The 17,959-nt window shown below is 37.8% G+C and overlaps 2 protein-coding genes across 10 annotated transcripts; one reads left to right on the top strand and one right to left on the bottom strand.

The window, feature by feature from the left end:
* Positions 1-1,138: 1,138 nt before the first annotated feature.
* Positions 1,139-12,344, top strand: LOC112568757. Of its 7 annotated transcripts, XR_003100174.1 has the most exons (7): positions 1,141-1,325; positions 5,489-5,737; positions 6,601-6,876; positions 7,286-7,582; positions 8,101-8,232; positions 8,474-10,310; positions 10,552-12,344. XR_003100174.1 is itself a non-coding variant. In XM_025246226.1 (6 exons), the coding sequence occupies exons 1-6, from the start codon at positions 1,238-1,240 to the stop codon at positions 8,539-8,541; spliced, it is 1,107 nt and encodes a 368-aa protein (XP_025102011.1). In that variant the 5' UTR covers positions 1,139-1,237; the 3' UTR covers positions 8,542-12,344. The 7 variants fall into 7 exon arrangements, 6 of the variants coding, with proteins under 6 accessions (XP_025102011.1, XP_025102010.1, XP_025102014.1 ...); XM_025246226.1 differs by having other exon boundaries at positions 1,139-1,325; positions 8,104-8,232; positions 8,474-12,344; XM_025246225.1 differs by lacking the exon at positions 8,474-10,310 and having other exon boundaries at positions 1,139-1,325.
* Positions 9,666-17,653, bottom strand: LOC112568756. Of its 3 annotated transcripts, none has more exons than XM_025246221.1 (8): positions 17,490-17,651; positions 16,757-16,990; positions 16,051-16,329; positions 15,625-15,942; positions 15,054-15,167; positions 13,962-14,378; positions 13,730-13,836; positions 13,213-13,518 (listed from the first exon to the last, which is right to left on the bottom strand). In XM_025246221.1, exons 1-8 carry the CDS (start codon positions 17,554-17,556, stop codon positions 13,438-13,440), a joined length of 1,617 nt encoding a protein of 538 aa, XP_025102006.1. In that variant the 5' UTR covers positions 17,557-17,651; the 3' UTR covers positions 13,213-13,437. The 3 variants fall into 3 exon arrangements, 2 of the variants coding, with proteins under 2 accessions (XP_025102006.1, XP_025102008.1); XM_025246223.1 differs by having other exon boundaries at positions 16,757-16,998; positions 17,490-17,650; XR_003100173.1 differs by lacking the exons at positions 13,213-13,518; positions 13,730-13,836 and adding an exon at positions 9,666-9,716 and having other exon boundaries at positions 13,867-14,378; positions 17,490-17,653.
* Positions 17,654-17,959: the final 306 nt, after the last annotated feature.

Raw genomic sequence — 17,959 nt, 5'->3', positions numbered from 1 at the left:
TGTTCTGGGTCATATTATGTATTGTAGAATCCCTCGTTGGCATCGTTTTAGTGTCGATAAAGAGAATCGTACAAACCCGATTCCTCTTTCTCAGGCATCTGAAACTTGTAAATACCATTTTAATGGCATGTATACCACTCGCTTTGTGAATCTATATAAATCAAATTAGTTTTATGCTAATAGGTATATGTTTAAGTTTAAGAAAGGTATATTTTGAAAAAATAAACACATTTTGTGTAAAAATGGGGCATACGTATAACATTAAAAAATAGCAAAGGAAAAACGATAAACAAAGATTATAACTAGACAGTTGAAAGCGACAAAATACTGTAATAAAACTAACATTACGTTCCAATGTGTCTTTCATGGATAGTGCATTAATACTGTGTAATAACCATGAGTTCAGTCAGGACAATAACAGCCCTTAGGCTTTTTAATAAGTAAGCTAGTGTGTGGTTGCAGATTATACGTCTGCTTTTACACACGAGTGACATCAGTATGTATTCCCTGTAGAGTTAAGATAAATCACATCAGTATGTGTCCCCTGTATAATTAAGCCGAGTCAGACCATCTTGAACTGTTTCGTGACTCATGGCAGGACACAATTGCAATCCATAATTGCCCTTTGTGATAAATTAAATCTTATCTTAAACGATGTCTTCGACCATCCTTGAGGGCCCCGTGGAGACAGGTCGAGGTGGAAGTGAACAGAGAAAGAACAGGTGAAGGAAAGTATTTCTTTATTTAATTGTTGTTGGGTGCACTGGGCTGTTTCATCAGGTAACATATTCTATTTCAGCTACACGTTTTCTCTGTAAAAATTATGGACATCTTGTGCCTGTCAGGGAATAATTTAAGTGTTCACTTCACACATATACTCAGTCACTGACACGTGCTCTTTCACACTAAATACAACATTGCACGTTGGCTTCCTGTTTCGATATTTGTGGTTGACACCGAAATAACTTTATCTGACTTAGTGTTATTTTTTTTTTTTTACACTTTCATTTGGTTTTTTTACACTTTCATTTGTTTGAATTCACACTCTTCCCTCCCTTCTTCCATCATGCATGTACACACACACACAGCATTCACAGGTGTTCAGACAAATTATTACATCGTGTCCCGACTGGCTGAGCGAGTGGATGTGTGTTCGTGCCAGCTGTGTGAGCGGTTGTGGCCATACATCCGGGGACGCTGGGGTCGATCGGGGATATGCGAGTAGGCCTCTCTTCAAATGTTTTGTCTTCATTTCTTAATATCATCTTTCAGACAGAAAGCTATCATCCTTGTACTCTTCTGTGGCCACCTTGCTCCTTCACCAGGTATGTGTAACTATTTTTATCCTTTAGATGGGGAAAATGTAACATGCGGCAACAACAGGACGAGAGGCGACGATCGATCGTCCTCCAGGTATATCGATCCATTTAACGTGCACACCTTCATGTTCACACATGTTTGGAGCATTTTCTATGCGAATGAGAGATCGCAGTAAATATTTTAAATATAAATACAGATTTACATCTCGGTGATATCTAAAGATCTGATATTTCCCTTCACTTCAGCAGATGATCACAAAAAAACCTTCCTTACTGTGACCCACAGCAAGTGATTAGATGTCGTAGAAGTGAGGCAGTCCTAACATATTCGATCACTTCCGCTTGAGTATACTGAGAAGGACTTGTTTCTTTTGTCAGTATGCTTTGCTGCGAAGGTGCAGTCAGAGAAAAACAATTCTTCCACGGATACATCCAATGATTTTTATCCATTCTTCCTTCTCGACCTGTTAAGGCAATTAGACTTAACATAGACAACCTTTATTTCAGAGCTACATGGTCAGCTTTGTAATCAAAGCAAGGAGAAAAATGGCGGATAGCTTACTAAAGAGCCCTTTACTGACTCGCTGACAACTCAGGAAAAGTTTCTTGCGAGGGTAGCAATGATTTATTGAGGAAAACATCGTTAAGGACAGAAACTGTCTAGCTGACGATTTAAACATTCCTGGTGCTGCATTTTTTGTCAGGTCAAACAGTGACCCCGCTGTATGTTTAAAGGTTCCTTGTTTCCTTTCGCTAACTTAAATATCACTGACCATGAATGATGAAAGCTGGGTGTCCCTATTTGTCTTTAGTGTTTTAAGTGTTGTACTCAGAGTGGGATGCTGTGCTTCACAATCTGTTTTTGACCAGCATTAAAAGGTAGGGGTCTTACGGCTGTTAATGATGTCATCTGATTGTGGTATTGTATAATAAAAAGGGTATTTATTTATCGCATTTTATTCTTAATAGTTTGCTCGATGTGCTTATTAAAAATAGGGTGAAGCCATTCACAATATCCACAGGGTACATGATATAGTGGCACAGACCAAAACATGTAAACAAACAGAAAGATGCGTATCAATAACAATTAACAAAAAAAGAGGAAAACTGCGCACAAAACAGGTTCAAGAAAGATTATTCACCGGTTTGGGGTAATGTTACTGTCTTTTTTTTTTTAATGTTGTCGCCGAGTCAAGAAGGAAATGAGTTTCTTCGTTCAACTAAAAATCCTTTATAGTTCCGGTTTATATTCGTTCTTTCAAAAATCATTTAAAAACGCTTTTATTATGTCTCAAGTCAGAAGGACACTAGGAACCTTTAAGGATCCGTGAGGATAAATTTGCAATGCTTTTTATACTACTTGTCGTGGCAGAGACGTATCGTCAAGAAACTCCATCTTCAATCTTCCTAAAGAAAAAATACTCTCGCACGAAGATCCTTTGTCGACTTTTTGTCATGTTTGTTATAATATGTATATAGAGAGAGAAGTTCGTGAAGCTAGACGATCCACATCCTCGTTGAACATCCGTCAAGCCGCGCTGATGACACCATCTACCAAAAAAGGGGGGACTACCCGACGCTGGAGCCATCGAAGCGTGTTTGGGACCAAGGAACTTGCTTCTCTCCACCGGCTGTCTCACTTTACTACCATCACCATGGAAGCCTGTATTAATGAAAAAGACTGGATGGTAACAAACTCACCAATGCTAAAAAGGAAGCCCTTCTCTGTTCGACAAAAAAGAAATTCATCTTCACTCGTTTGTTCACTAAATCACATCAAGGTGGGCCGACACCAACATCACCTTTGCGTCCTCCATCAGGAAACTGGGATTCATTGTCACTACAGACATGAGAAACAAGTGACAGCTGTCTGTCAGTCGGCCTATTATGATAGACCAGTTACAGCTGTCTGTCAGGCTATTATGAACTCTGCAGCACGACTGGTACTTAGAGGTGGGAAACAAAAACATGCACTGAAAACACACCTCTACTGTAAACAACCTTTCTCATAATGCTAGTCCTTTCTCACACCCTATTATTTGCAATATCATGTTACTCTCAGCTCTTGTAGTTGTTCTCCTTTTTTTTTTTTTTTTTTTTTTGCTTGCTACTGCATTTTGCATGTAAAATTGAATAGCTGCCACTTGCTACAGCTGACTGACGGAAATAAAATAACCCCATTTTCCTTGTGGATTTTTCCTAGAAGTTTGGTAGCTGGTAACATTAAGATTAACCTGGTTTACACACTCAACAAAAACATGTAAAACTTGTAATTGAGACCTGGAATACTGTTGTCTTCTTCTGAAGAACCTTAGTCATGTAGATTTGTGATTCGACTCTAAACTGACCGGAAAAATAATCAGCTTACGACCACGCCATGCTCGTGACACCAGCTTTCTTGTGTTTCATAATTATGGTTCAGGCGGACATTGGTATGTTAGCTTTTTCTCTAATCTAGTATTAACATTTGCTTTCATACTTTTTCCTACAAAAATTGGCCTATTGTATAAGGTAGAACATCATTTTAATGAGGGACCAACTATAGAGACTTTCCCTGTCTAGTGATCGTCTGCTTATGGGTCATGAACTCATGACCTTAAAAATGGAGTTTGTTCGTGCTCGCGCATGCGATTGTGAGAGGGAGAATGAGACAGTGTAGAAGTATATCTGTAGCGGTAAATTGTGTACAGTTAAATAGGAAAGACAAATTTTATTTTGAAATGTTTCTATTTGCGGGTCACACCAATATAATATACTCCTCCCTCTGCCCCTCCCCCACACACAACCATCACCATCGTGTATTAAGGTCACCGCAGTGAGACACCTGCTTCATGTTCTCTCCAGCCATTTGTTCGTGGACTGATGATTACCCTGAGTATGACCACTCAACTTTATAGAAAATCTTTTGAAGTCGTCCTCCATTTAAAGTATGTAACTATTTTCAGTGCTAGGTATTCAATGATCAGGCTATGCTAAATAGGTAGGACTAAGATTCTAGAGATAGAAAACTAATCAAGCTCTTTACTCAACAAAGTAAATGCACTCAACATACAGTGACTCAGTTGAAATTAGAGACATTATATTCAGTCACACGGTTTGTATAATGCGGGCGCCATGAGATTACCACGCTGTTGCATTCAACACCAAGCCATCCGTTCCCCTAATGTTACTTCATACAATGGGATTTAATACATGAACTTTTATATAGTTCCTCAAATTATTAAGAAATATCACACTCAGGTGCAAGTCTTGGGCTGGGAAAACAGTTACATCAACAGTCGACTTCTACTTTCTGAGGCAAGTTGTAACACAACCACGACAGCTTGGTGAGTCTCATATGGAAATAGCTAACAGTACAATTACACAAGTTCCTCGACATAGCCTTGTTAATTCCCTGACAGACCTTTGAGGTTCGAAACTGTCACAATCGCTACGACATCCATCATCAATATCGCACTATCGCACAAATCTTCAGTCTGCATCCATGGATACGCGGACCTAACCATCTAGTGCGGACAAACAACGTACAAAACAAAACAAAAAGTTACATGTCGAGTACTGTTTGTGTTTGTGTTTTTGTTTTGTTTGTTTGTTTTGTTTTTTTTGATGTTGTTTTTGTTTTTTGTTGTTGTTTTTGTTTTTGATTTTTTTTTTTGGCTTTTTTGTTTGTTTGTTTGTTTGTTTGTTGGGTGTTTTTTTTTTTTGTCTTTTGTGCACTTACTTTGGTGCAAACGGTAGTTGTCCATCAGATGCTTCATGCTAAGCTGCCCATGTGATCGACAATAAAGTTTGTTTATCCCATCTGAGAGATTTCTTCCTGTCACACGATAAAGTTTTAGAAATGGCATGGACCTTACTTGTACGGTTTCAAGTGTTACAGAGTACATAGAATCGGATTTTGCACACACCCCCAAACGCCTCTTTTTATTATAATTGTTTCGCTGAAATCAGTAAAGGTATTAGTACTAGACACAGTGTTTGTCCCACAACTAGTTAGGTAAATCTACCTGGCAAAATTGCTCCCACAGATTCTCCCGCGTCGCGATATGATTGGTCATGACATCACGAAAAAGGGGAGATCATCTAGCGGTTAATATGTGAGGGGAATAAAATATTCCCCTTCACTTCATATCATTAGAAACTAAGCTGACTTGTTGCTTACTGTGCAGACCCACCTGGAGACCCGACAGTCAGCTGCCTCAGGTATGTTTCTGAAGGCGACTCGGTGACATGCGAATGTCAGGCCCGCTTCCACGATGACAGGCCCCCAGACTTTTCTCTGACATGGCCTGGACACTCGGACACCACCTCTCTGTCACTGACCAATGTCATGCGGCGAGATAACGGATCTGTGTTCACCTGCTTGATGATCTGGAACGAACATCGCAGAACTGCCAGCTACACACTGCAAGTTGCTTGTATGTTCCATTATTAGCATCTATATTATTTGTGACAATGATGTCTTATGTAGCCATTTAAAGAGCGTGTGTGTGAGTGGTTGTGTGTGTGTTTTATGTTTGTGTCTGTTCTTCTGTAAATGTTCCCATGTGTGCTCTAAGAAATATTGTAAATTGCTAATTCAGTCTTTCAACGAAATGTTTGGTAATTAAACAATTAATTATACATAGTCATGAAGTGTGGCATGATCTTAGTAATCTTGTACATACTTGGGACCCGAAGATACACATTCCCCTATGTATATCTTATGCAATCTGTCTTTCGTTAGCATTAATTACGGAATGAATAATTACGTCTTGTCATGAATAACACATGCCTGTAGTGCTTCTGATCCTAAAATCAATCTTATAATTGGTGACTTGAGATCATTGCCGGTGTATAAGAGAAATGCCCCAAACTGTTCAGTTGTTTCCAAAGAGAAACATACCAACATGTCACACCACCTGGAGAACACAAAGACGGCCAGCAATTGTACCAAAGCGCTTTATCCAAACATAAAGGTCTGTCATTGGCGACTCCCTGCCTCAGTAGTTCCCGTGCTATAAGACTATGCTTGAATGCAATGTCTTCTACTGACTGTTATCTAGAAACGTTAGGGCACGATGACTGTGTCCACAGCAGGACAAAGCCGTCAGACAATTATACACGGTTGCCATGGTGTTGTCTGTTATTTCTCCCCCCTCCCGCACTTCTCTCTCACTATAACTATAAATGTCACTATAACCTCACAAAAAATACACATTAGATAAATAAAAGGTTAAACAGAGATGCAGCGATATCAGATATGTTAATCTTTTACATAATCTAATGCTTTGTACGGCAGATGGACCAGACGACAGCCATACCATCATCCGGGGTCCAAAGACGTTTATCACAGACGGCACAAAGTCTCTCATCCTGACCTGTATGGCGACTGAGGTGAACCCTCCCCCAACGTATATCTGGGATGCAGCCTTGTGCAAGGAAGACAGGAAAGCTGGCACCTGCACTTTAACACCCGATCCTCAGTTTGATGACAATCAGCAAATTACATGCACCGCCAAATGTGTAGAAGGTGCCAGCAGAACAGGTGTCGCGGTGTTTTTTCTTAATCTTACATGTAAGTCACAGGTGAGGAGCTGGTTACTTTTTCATTCGGCAGGTTGTTATAATTTGAGTACAAAGAATTTTATTGTCAATTATTATTGTTATTGAATCTGTTTTAATAACCAAAAATTTATCGGTATAATAAAGTGATCTTTGCTGTTTCGAAAATTTTTCAGTTCGCTTCACATCAGTATCAATAAGTATAGAGGACGGTGAATTTCGTTGGTAATTTTGCATTAAACAGAAGAGACATTTTCTTTTCTTTTCTTTTATTTATTTTTATTTATTTTTTTATTTATTTTTATTTTCTATTTTTTTGGTTGTCATTAGGAAAAAGCCCGCTGGCAGTTATTGGACAGATAAGTAGAAGTGTCTTAGAATCAACAATGAAGAAAATATAAAAACTTGTTTGTTTTGCTAAGATCCACCAAAAGAGCCACCAGTGATCACAGGTTATAAACAAGGTGATGTCATCTCACACGACAGTCAGCTACGATGCAGTGTTGCCGGAGGAAAACCGCAAGTGTCAAAGGTTATCCTCACCTGCGAGAGTCTGGTAATGAAGTACTCGAACATTGTGAATGGCACCGTGTCAGCCTCTTTCATCGTCGATAAGGCGAACAAAGTCATGAACAACAGCATTCTGTGCACGTGTCGGGCGGTGTGGGAACCTGAGGAAGATCTGTACACACTGACAAGCCAGATTCTTCTCCAGACAGGTGAGTTTCGGAAGACAGGTGACTTGTGTAAGACAGTTACCAAGTCCCTCTCTGGTAATATTTAGTTAGCTTGTACTCATTTCAATCATTGTTTCATTTCTTGGCTTTATGCCTGTCTGTATGCTTACCCATCTTTCCATCTGTCTTTTTGAGCATTCTCACAAACTTACAGTCAGACTAACAATTACAAAGGCAGAAAGTCATACAAGGGAGATAAATGTTAAAAGATTTAAAGCATCTGAGCAATTACCAAACATTCCGTCACATTTTACAATCTATTCAAAAAATTTCCAGCCTCTAAATAATATGCAAAAGTAATTTTAACATTTTCAGAATGCGTGTCACTAGTGAAAGCTAAACTTTAAAGTTTTTGTAATTATAAAAATGTAATTATGATTTCTTTGGCGTTTTAATTCTCGATATATTAAAATATACATGGTGGATAGGAAATCTAGTCCACTTCATAGTCATACACATCATCTCTTGAGATATTTATTTTTAAATCTTCTTTCTTTTAGAAGACGGTGACAATGTTCGCAGTCGTGAATATGTCGGGTGGATTGGAGGACTAATCATTGGTGCAGTTCTGGGCGTTTCTATCTCCTTCTTTATATCTTACATGATAAGAAGAGTTCGTTTAAAAGCTAGAGGTAAATGTAAACCCCGTGTTTGTGTGTTATTCCCATGTACTGCTGTCTATACCTAAATATCTTCAAATATCTTTTCACTATTTTGTTCGGTCATTACTCCCACCCCACTACCTCTGTTTCTAAGCCAGTTAGTCTAGAAACATCGTGTTTACCTTCCTTTGGTTGTTGTCGCCCTTTTATAGTTAGAAACATTATTTCAAACATGAATAAAACTTGATTATTTTTGTATTGTTTTCTACAGCACAAAATGATTTTACACCGGACAACTCAGCGACATCAATAACATCTACAGTTCCGCTGATGGGATGAAGTGTATTCACATGGTCACATGTTCACTGCGCTTAAACTATGACGAGCTAACATTTGCTGGGTTCAAGATGTGGGGATCATAGTTGTTGTACTTGTTGCTGACTACCATATCGTATGGTTCAACCACTCCCTATGCTCTTTTCCCGTGTTTAGAGGCTAAAAGCCCAGTTTACGAGCGAACTAATATGCCACAGGGAGAGTATCCAGAAAACAATTTCAATCTGGAAGATGATATTAAGAAATAAAACACAATGTAAGAAGAAAGTTTTCCAGAACCCAAGAAGGAAAATATCATTATAAAAAGAATTCAGTTCCTTAAAATGCAATGAATATTGTTTAATGACAAAGACAATCGTTTTACACAAAAAAATCCTCTCGTTTACAAGTTTACAACTACACTAAGCTTTATATCACCAAAATACAGAATGTCTATAATGAGAAAAGTTAAAAAAAATTAACAAAGTAGTTTTGCTTTGAGAAATCAACTTTATTAAAACAATAAAAGGATTTTTTCTAAATGTATGAGATTCTTTGCACCTCTGTCACACCTTTCGCACCTTTTTTTCAACTCTCTGGATAATGCACCTGAACTGTTTACTGGGACGAGTTTTAGACAAGACTAAAACATCGACTGCATTGTTACTTGTGGAACGACGATAAATATGTCCGTTTGAATTTGGATCCTGTTATTTTAGTGACGATTGAGGGTGTTGTATGAACCCCATCGGAGGGTGTCGTATAATTTCCCTTCATCTTTGCAGGAGTCAGGTTTCTATAAAAGCAAAAGTTAATCATGCTTCGATGATTATTTCATCTTTCTCTTCCTTTATATATTCATACATATAGATATCTCATTTATGTTAAAATAATTATCTTTATTCTCAAGTTTCTTGTATCGATATAAACATGTAAAACACTGTATTATATTTTAAGAAAATCATGAAATGTTAATATAAAATAAAAAAAATGGAGCGCATGACTCACATTGAGTGATGAAAAGCTGATGGAGGCTTGATTGAGGACAAGTTTATCAAACCTCTCCTGTGTGTCCCGAGCAGGTGTTCTTGAGGATGAACAGGTGTTTGTCGGAGCTGTTGACATACAATTTTCTCTGTTTAGAAGATAATTTTAACCCTTCTCCAAAAAAGATATGTTTTAGCTACATTTGCTAGCATGTACAGTTTAATATGTGAGAGGTCTTCTTCATACTTTCAAACATTTTGTAGCCATAACAGACGAGTTATTACTCACAGAGTGTATACATCTTTACCTATGGCTGCTGTGATGTTATTTAGATGATTTCTCATCGTCGATTCTCCGTCGATGTGAATGTCGATTTCTGTGTACGGACCATCATCGGAGTCTGTCAACAGCTGAGTTGTCTTCACTGGACTGATTCCTAACCTCGGTGTAAAGAACCCTTCCGTTCTTTTTTCAGAGTCCAAACCCGTAGAACAGGAATGAAAAATCTTTTGGGATTTTGATATTTTACATGCAATATTTTCACATGAAAGTGCTTTACTTTTTGAAACACTGAGCACATGTGAATTATGTTCAACGATAATGCCAATGCTACATCCCTGGATTGCCAGTTCATCAACTTCTTCATAATCTGGAGACGATGTTTGATGAGTTTGCCCATTGCCGTTACCCTGCGGGGTGGTTTCAGGGATCTTTTTGGCCAGATCTAATCATTGGTGCAGTTCTGGGCGTTTCTATCTCCTTCTTTATATTTTACATGAAAGGAAGAATTCGTTTAAAAGCTAGAGGTAAATGTAAACCCCGTGTTTGTGTGTTATTCCCATGTGCTGCTGTCTATACCTAAATATCTTCAAATATCTTTTCACTATTTGTTTCGGTCATTACTCCCACCCCACTACCTCTGTTTCTAAGCCAGTTAGTCTAGAGACATCGAGTTTACTTTTCTTTGGTTGTTGTCGCCCTTTTATAGTTGGAAACATTATTTCAAGCATGAATAAAATTTGTTTATTTTTGTATTGTTTTCTACAGCACAAAATGATTTAACACCGGACAACTCAGCTACATCAATAACATCTGCAGTTCCGCTGATAGGATGAGGTGTGTTCACATGTTCACATGTTCACTGCGCTTAAACTATGACGAGCTAACATTAGCTAGGTTCAAGATATGGTGATCATAGTTGTTGTACTAGTTGCTGACTACTTATTTATATCGTATGGTTCAACCATTCCCTGTGCTCTTTTCCCGTGTTTAGAGGCTAAAATCCCAGTTTACGAGCGAGCTAATTCGCCACAGGGAGAGTATTAAGAAAAATATTTCAATCTGGAAGATTATATTAAGAAATAAAATACAATCTTCTCAGAAACTTTACTGTCGACTACGTGTACACTGACAGGTATATCATGTACAGGAGGCGTTAAGAGCAACAGGAAGATCAGGCGTTTGAGATATATTGACAAAAGTCTCAACATTAGCATAATGTATCATGTCTACTAATATATCCTAAAATCGTGCCAAAGACTGGAAGCAGGTATGCAAGTGTAAAATTAAAAAAAGGTAATGTGAAAATATCTTGAAAATGCACTATATCCTACTGCCTCAAAATTGTAACCGTATTCACAAGCCCTGCTTTAAAAATTTCAGCATATTGTCAACATAGAAAATAGCCTGGTAGCAATTTTTTATGCAGAGAACTTTATAGAAGGAACAAACATCAGGTCCTTCCGGTACTTTCCGGCGGATTCCAAGCACAGTATAGGTCCCAACTTTCGAATACAAACATGCATTTGAAGATGCTATATATTGCTTCAAATCTTGACAGGGATAAGTATAAGAAAGATTTTTTTTCTTTCATTTTCGAACTAAATAGTCCTAGCCTGAATTACATGACAGGTAAATATATTGCATGTGTGTAATTTAGAGTACAATAGAAAGTTGTATTTCTATTCATTGCTAATTCATGTCTATTCAACATTTTTGCTACTCACTATATGCATGCACGCACGTACACACGCACACATACAACAGGAAGCGGCTAATTATATCTATAACATATAATAAAACTGTATAATCAATGCTTTTTCCCTGTGTTAGTCTCTACTTGCGCTCATTTCAGTATTATGACTGTATCTTTCTATACAAAGGTATAACTGTGTGGCTGCCAGACAATATGTGGTTAAGAGTCTTAGTCGTTTTTCTTTTTTTTTTTTTTTTTTTTTTTTTTTTTTGTTCTGCACATACTTTATGTATTTGTTCATATTTCATATTCGTATAGAACAAAATGGAAATGGTCATAAACATCAATATCCTATAAATGTTACGGATGTTTTGTTACAAGGTGTTTTGATTATAAGACACCTCGTATGGTATAAAATAACCTGAATTGATTATGTATTTGTGGGCACTGTGGTGATGGGATAACTCTGCAAGTTAAAGTGATTTTTTAATTTCTTTTTGTTCCAATTATGAAAGTTAAAACGTTTTTCTATGTCTGATTTCTATTTCGTCTGTTTTTCTTTGATAGTCTATTTTGTTTCAAATTCCTTCTTACTGTTATTCTCTCTCTCTCTCTCGTTTACCTGATACATGTTTGTGCTTATGAATAATTGTACTGACTGTTGGCTGTAAGCATATATGTTATAAATGTGCATGATTGTGATGATTTGATTCCTATCTGTATGTTTACCTTGTATTATGCCTGCACGAGTGGAAGTCTAGTGGCGAGCAACCTTAATTATTTGCATTATGCTATGTGCATTATCATGTTGTACCACTATGAAATTGGTCCAGGAACCCGGATTATTAAAAGTATCGTATCGTCTCGTCCATTGTTGAGATGCACGTATCTTTCGGTTTTAGTTGCAGTTAATACAAGAATGTCCTTCGTCTCTACTGTCTTGATAACCCTTTCTAAATGATCATAGAAATCCTCCACTTTGTTATTTTCGTGGGTTGACATAAGAACATAAAGTCAAACAGTGGTTCTATTGCGAGGCCTGGAAGAGATTCGAATATATATATATATCTTCACCTGCTGCTTAAACATATACAGCTGATGATGGTTCCAACGAGTTCTCTTTGAACAACACCCGATGCTTGTTCTTGGATTCCTGCCCACTGCATCTGAAGTTTTGTCTTCTTCTATTAGTGTGTTCCACAAACCTAGCCATTTGGTTTCTGCCAGTCCATATAAAGTAGGAGTGGAGCCTTTTGCCTTTTGCTAGGGTTGAGACATAGAGGTTCTAAAGAAAATTAGAAATTATTTAAATTCTCCCACCTCACCCCATAGAGAATAAGAATATCTTCGTCCCAATCAACCATGTATGTCGTATATCGGGCTTACATGCACTCACGAATGTACATACACACCCAGTATGATCTCTGTCTCTCTCTCTCTCTCTCTCTCTCTCTCTCTCTCTCTCTCTCTCTCACACACACACTCACACACACACACCTTTTAGCACACACTGATGGGACAAGTAAATGAAGAATAAATTTTTCCAGAACCCAAGGAGGAAAATATTATAAAAAGAATTCAGTTCTCTAAAATGCAAGGAAATTTTTAATGCAAAGTAAATAGTTTGACGTAAAAATATCCTCTCGTTTACATGTTTACAACTACACCAAGCTTTACATCACCAAAATACAGAATGTATATAATGAGAAAAGTAAAAAAAAATTAACAAAGTATTTTTGATTTGAGAAATCAACTTTATTAAAACAATAAAAGGATTTTTTCCAAATGTATAAGATCCTTTGCACCTCTGTCACACCTTTCGCACCTTTTTTTCCCTCTGTGGATAATGAACCTGGTCTGTTTACTGGGACGAGTTTTAGACAAGACTAAAACATCGACTGCATTGTTACTTGTGGAACGACGATAAATATGTCCGTTTGAATTTGGATCCTGTTATTTTAGTGACGATTGAGGGTGTTGTATGAACCCCATCGGAGGGTGTCGTATAATTTCCCTTCATCTTTGCAGGAGTCAGGTTTCTATAAAAGCAAAAGTTAATCATGCTTCGATGATTATTTCATCTTTCTCTTCCTTTATATATTCATACATACAGATATCGTATTTATGTTAAAATAATTATCTTTATTCTCAAGTTTCTTGTAGCGATATAAAATTGTAAATCAGTGTATTATATTTGAAGAAAATCATGAAATGTTAATATAAAATTTAAAAAAGCAGCGCATGACTCACATTGAGTGATGAAAAGCTGATGGAGACTGGATTGAGGACAAGTTTATCAAACCTCTCATGTGTGTCCCGAGCAGGTGTTCTTGAGGATGAACAGGTGTTTGTCGGAACTGTTGACATACAATTTTCTCTGTTAGCATGTACAGTTTAATATGTGAGAGGTCTTCTTCATACTTTCAAACATTTTGTAGCCATAACAGACGAGTTATTACTCACAGAGTGTATACATCTTTACCTGTGTCTGTTGTGAAGTTATTTAGATGATTTCCCATCGTCGATTCTCCTTCGATGTGTATGTCGATTTCTGTGTACTGACCGTCATTGGAGTCTGCCAACAGCTGAGTTGTCTTCCCTGGACTGATTCCTAGCCCCGGTGTAAGGAACACTTCCATTCTTTTTTCAGAGTCCAAACCCGTAGAACAGGAATGAAAAATCTTTTGGGATTTTGATATTTTACATGCAATATTTTCACATGAAAATGCTTTACTTTTTGAAACACTGAGCACGTGTGAACTATGCTCGACGATAGTGCCAATGCTACATTCCTGGATTGCCAGTTCATCAACTTCTTCATAATCTGGAGACGATGTTTGATGAGTTTGCCCATTGCCGTTACCCTGATGGCAGGATTCAGGGATCTTTTTGGCCAGACCTTTGGACACATGCACAATCTATTGTAATTCTGTATTTCAAAATGTATTTCACAGTCTTTAGTTTACCCTCTTATATATACCGGCTGTGGTTTGGGATTATATTGCAAAATGAAGTAAAGTTAAAGACATCCCATATATATAAATAGTTATAGGGTTATCAGTCCATAATGAAATGGACGAAGGAACCGAAATACGTCCTATTGGTAAAAGATCCATAAACATTCTCTCAAGTATAGGTATAAAAGAGGAAAGATAGATATATATACCTTCAGATGGGTCTTAACTTTGAGATGATGATAAAGGCCTGCGACTGTTGACGATTCACATTTCGTTTTAGAGGTAAATACCGAAGAAACGCGTAGAAAACTTTACATGCACTTTTCATCCCGGTGGGATAATTTGTAAGCCACCCATACCTCAAAACTAATAAAAATGTAAAGATTTTGCTTGTGACAGTTCTGTTTGTTTGAGCAACTAGCTTCGAATCTCTAGATACAAATATCTGAACACGGACTTTTTTCTCAAAGAAAATATCTCAATGCCTTCAGTTTTCGATGTCAGAGAAGATGCGATTTCTAACTTTTAAAAATGTTTGACAGTAATTTTGATTTTGATTATTTTTTTAATAATTCCAATAAAAGCTAGCAGATCACATCATCGCCATACAATGGTACCTGTTTGCGTTTTCCTCGTTTTCACATGAACTGCAACCGCGATGAATACGATGATAATGATAATAGCCGGAAGACCGACAGTTACTCCAAGTTTTACATCTCCAAAAAATATCCCTTTTTGAGACAAAATGGGTTTTAGTATAAATGAGTATACCATAAAATACAAATAAATATTGTAAAGACAGAAGACTCTAATATTTATATTAATTATGTGTTTAAACTAGTTTATACACATCAATAACTAAACATTTACACTTGACATTGTCAAAAGAAGAAAAGTTTTACCAATATAATGCCTTTGATAGTTACTACCAAGATATAGTTTCTTTTGAAGCTCTTATACATCTCTTAATGAGTAATTCTAGCAGTTACTGGTCCAGAATTGTGTGTCAGGTGGCATGGCTTTTACCGAATTTCTTATGTTTAGCTTACTCATTGAATAATGTCATAAATCATTCTTATAAACAACATTTTTTCAAGCTTTAATACACTTTAAGAAACAGTAGGTCCTTTAAGATACCAAGTTAACTCCCTTTGCCCATCAGGTGCGAAACTGGTCAAAAATAATCACCTTCATCGTTGTTGTGTACGAAGACAGTAATACTTGAAGTTTGTGAGTAGAGATCTTCATCCGCTTCCCAGGTGGCTCCACAAACACACTGCATGCTGTAATTGGATGAGTCAACAGCGCCGATGGTCAGAGAACTTTCCACCAACGAACCTTTGGTCGTGTCCTGTTGATCTTCATGAGGCGGATCAGAGGAACACGAGAAATTCACTTCTTTCACCAGCGGCTTTCCTCCGGATACAAGGCAGTGAAGGTTGTCTCCATTTTTGAGAACTTGTCCAGCTTTGTACCCAACTATTTTGGGAGGTTTCGGGGGTGGATCTTTGGACAAAATATCAAACAGGTATAAGTAGGTTCCTTATTTCCTTAATATGACTCTCTACAGATCTTTATTAATAAATTCACTTTTTACAAAGAAATTTTCATTACATGTTAGATTCAGCCGGAGTGTCGTCTTTCCAACTGAGGGTGAAGTCGTGTTGCTTGTTGCTGTACACTGCATCTTTAGTCCATCATCCCATGGTGGCTGAGGTTTCAGTACACAAAGTCCTGTGTCAGTGTCGCTATTGTGACACGTGACACCGTCCCAGGTATATATGGGGAGAGGATAGACATCGGTTGCCTGGCAGGTGAAATTAAAGTATTTCGTTCCGTCAGTAACCAACACATCAGGGCCATGTATCCGTGTGTGATGATCGTCTGGACCATCTGTAACAGACAGGTTCTCATGGATAAAGATTACTAAGCTCCACAGCATCTCCAGAAATGGTGCTGAAGCAGGGATGAGTTTCACGTGACACGCGCACGTGCGCGTGGACTAGCTCTGTTGCTATCCCTCCTTACCTAACCTCCTCTGTCTCTCGCTTTCTCTCCTGCTCTTTCTTCTTCTCTTTATACACATTCTGAGCGATCAATGCATGCATGGATTGTGTGTGTGTGTCCATGCGCGAGCGTCATGTGGAAGACTTTGTTTTGTCAGTGGTTAATCTTCGAATAAAACCGTCAACAACAACAACAACAACAATGACAGCAAAAACAAACAAACACACAAACAAAAAAACACACACGGAACGTTTCCTAAATACTCATGGAACAGATATGTGGAAAAGAGAACTCCGACTAAACTACAACTTACAGGACACTTGAAGTGTGTAGTTTGCTGTTGTTTTGAGTTCATCCCAAGTCATAAGACAGGTGAAGACTGTACCGTTATCAGCACGGGTGACTTTCGGCACTGTCAGCATGCTGTTGTTGGAGTGTCCTGGCCACAGCACTGAGACCTCGGGGATACTTACCAAACAGTCACACTTCAATGACTTTCCTTCCCTCACATATCTCGGGCAGCGAGAAGTAGCATTTCCCGAATAATCTGTAAAACTTTTCTGTCAGAAGTTGACTCTCATGCCTAATATTTGAACACATCATGACTTTTATCATTAGAATAATCACTTTTGTCTACTCCTGTAAGTCTTTGGTGAATCCTGCCGCATGCATACCCTTTGTGGCGATTTATTTGTATGTAAGTGGGACCAGCTTGTGTAAAAGCACCCTGACCAGCAGAATATAGTCCGGCCTATGTGGAGTCGGGTGAATTAGCCGCTGAACAAAGATGGCGGGACGAAGACTAGAGAGATTAGATGTAACAAGAGAGATGATCAAGAGTTGGAGACATTTACATCAAAGACAGCACATATGATAAGTGATACAGCTGGTGATAAGCATCCAGTGAAGTAAGCAAATCAGCGGAAAGGGGGATGAGCCTTATACGAAGTAGAACATTTTAAAAAATAAATTTATTATATGATTTTAATTTAAGAATGGCTATTCGCAAATCATTTAAAAATTACTTATAGGTTATGAACTGATACCTGAAAACGAAGCTTGAATCGACCAAGGCGCAAGCAGCAGGGAAACCATTAGTCTTCTCCACCACATGTTACTATTTGAAACTAATAATTCAGCTAGTTTCAAAAAACCTCACTTGGGAACTGACAGACGATATCCTGAACTTTTAATATAAACTTTGTTCAAAATTTGACGTTGATGATAAATATTTCCTTCTTCCTTATTCATCTTTATCTACGTCCAACTTAAATCGCCTTATGATAAGTACAAGCGTGGTAAAACTTGATGGATAACTTATATCCTTGACAGTTCGTCGAATATTAACTATCATTTTCGTGAATACCAAAGCCACTCCATCAGACTATGTAAGCTTCCAGACAGCAAAACCCTATACTGTGCATCTATATTTGTGAATCAAAAATATCCTATCAAGGTATTAAACGCTTCCACAGTGAAACCCCTCGCAAAAGAGAAGGGGGAACTTGGGTACTTT

Source organism: Pomacea canaliculata, linkage group LG7 (genome assembly GCF_003073045.1).
Source record: "Pomacea canaliculata isolate SZHN2017 linkage group LG7, ASM307304v1, whole genome shotgun sequence".
NCBI lineage: Eukaryota > Metazoa > Mollusca > Gastropoda > Architaenioglossa > Ampullariidae > Pomacea > Pomacea canaliculata.
The sequence above is the reverse complement of the archived record's forward strand: the minus strand, read 5'-3'. Positions and strand labels throughout refer to the sequence as shown.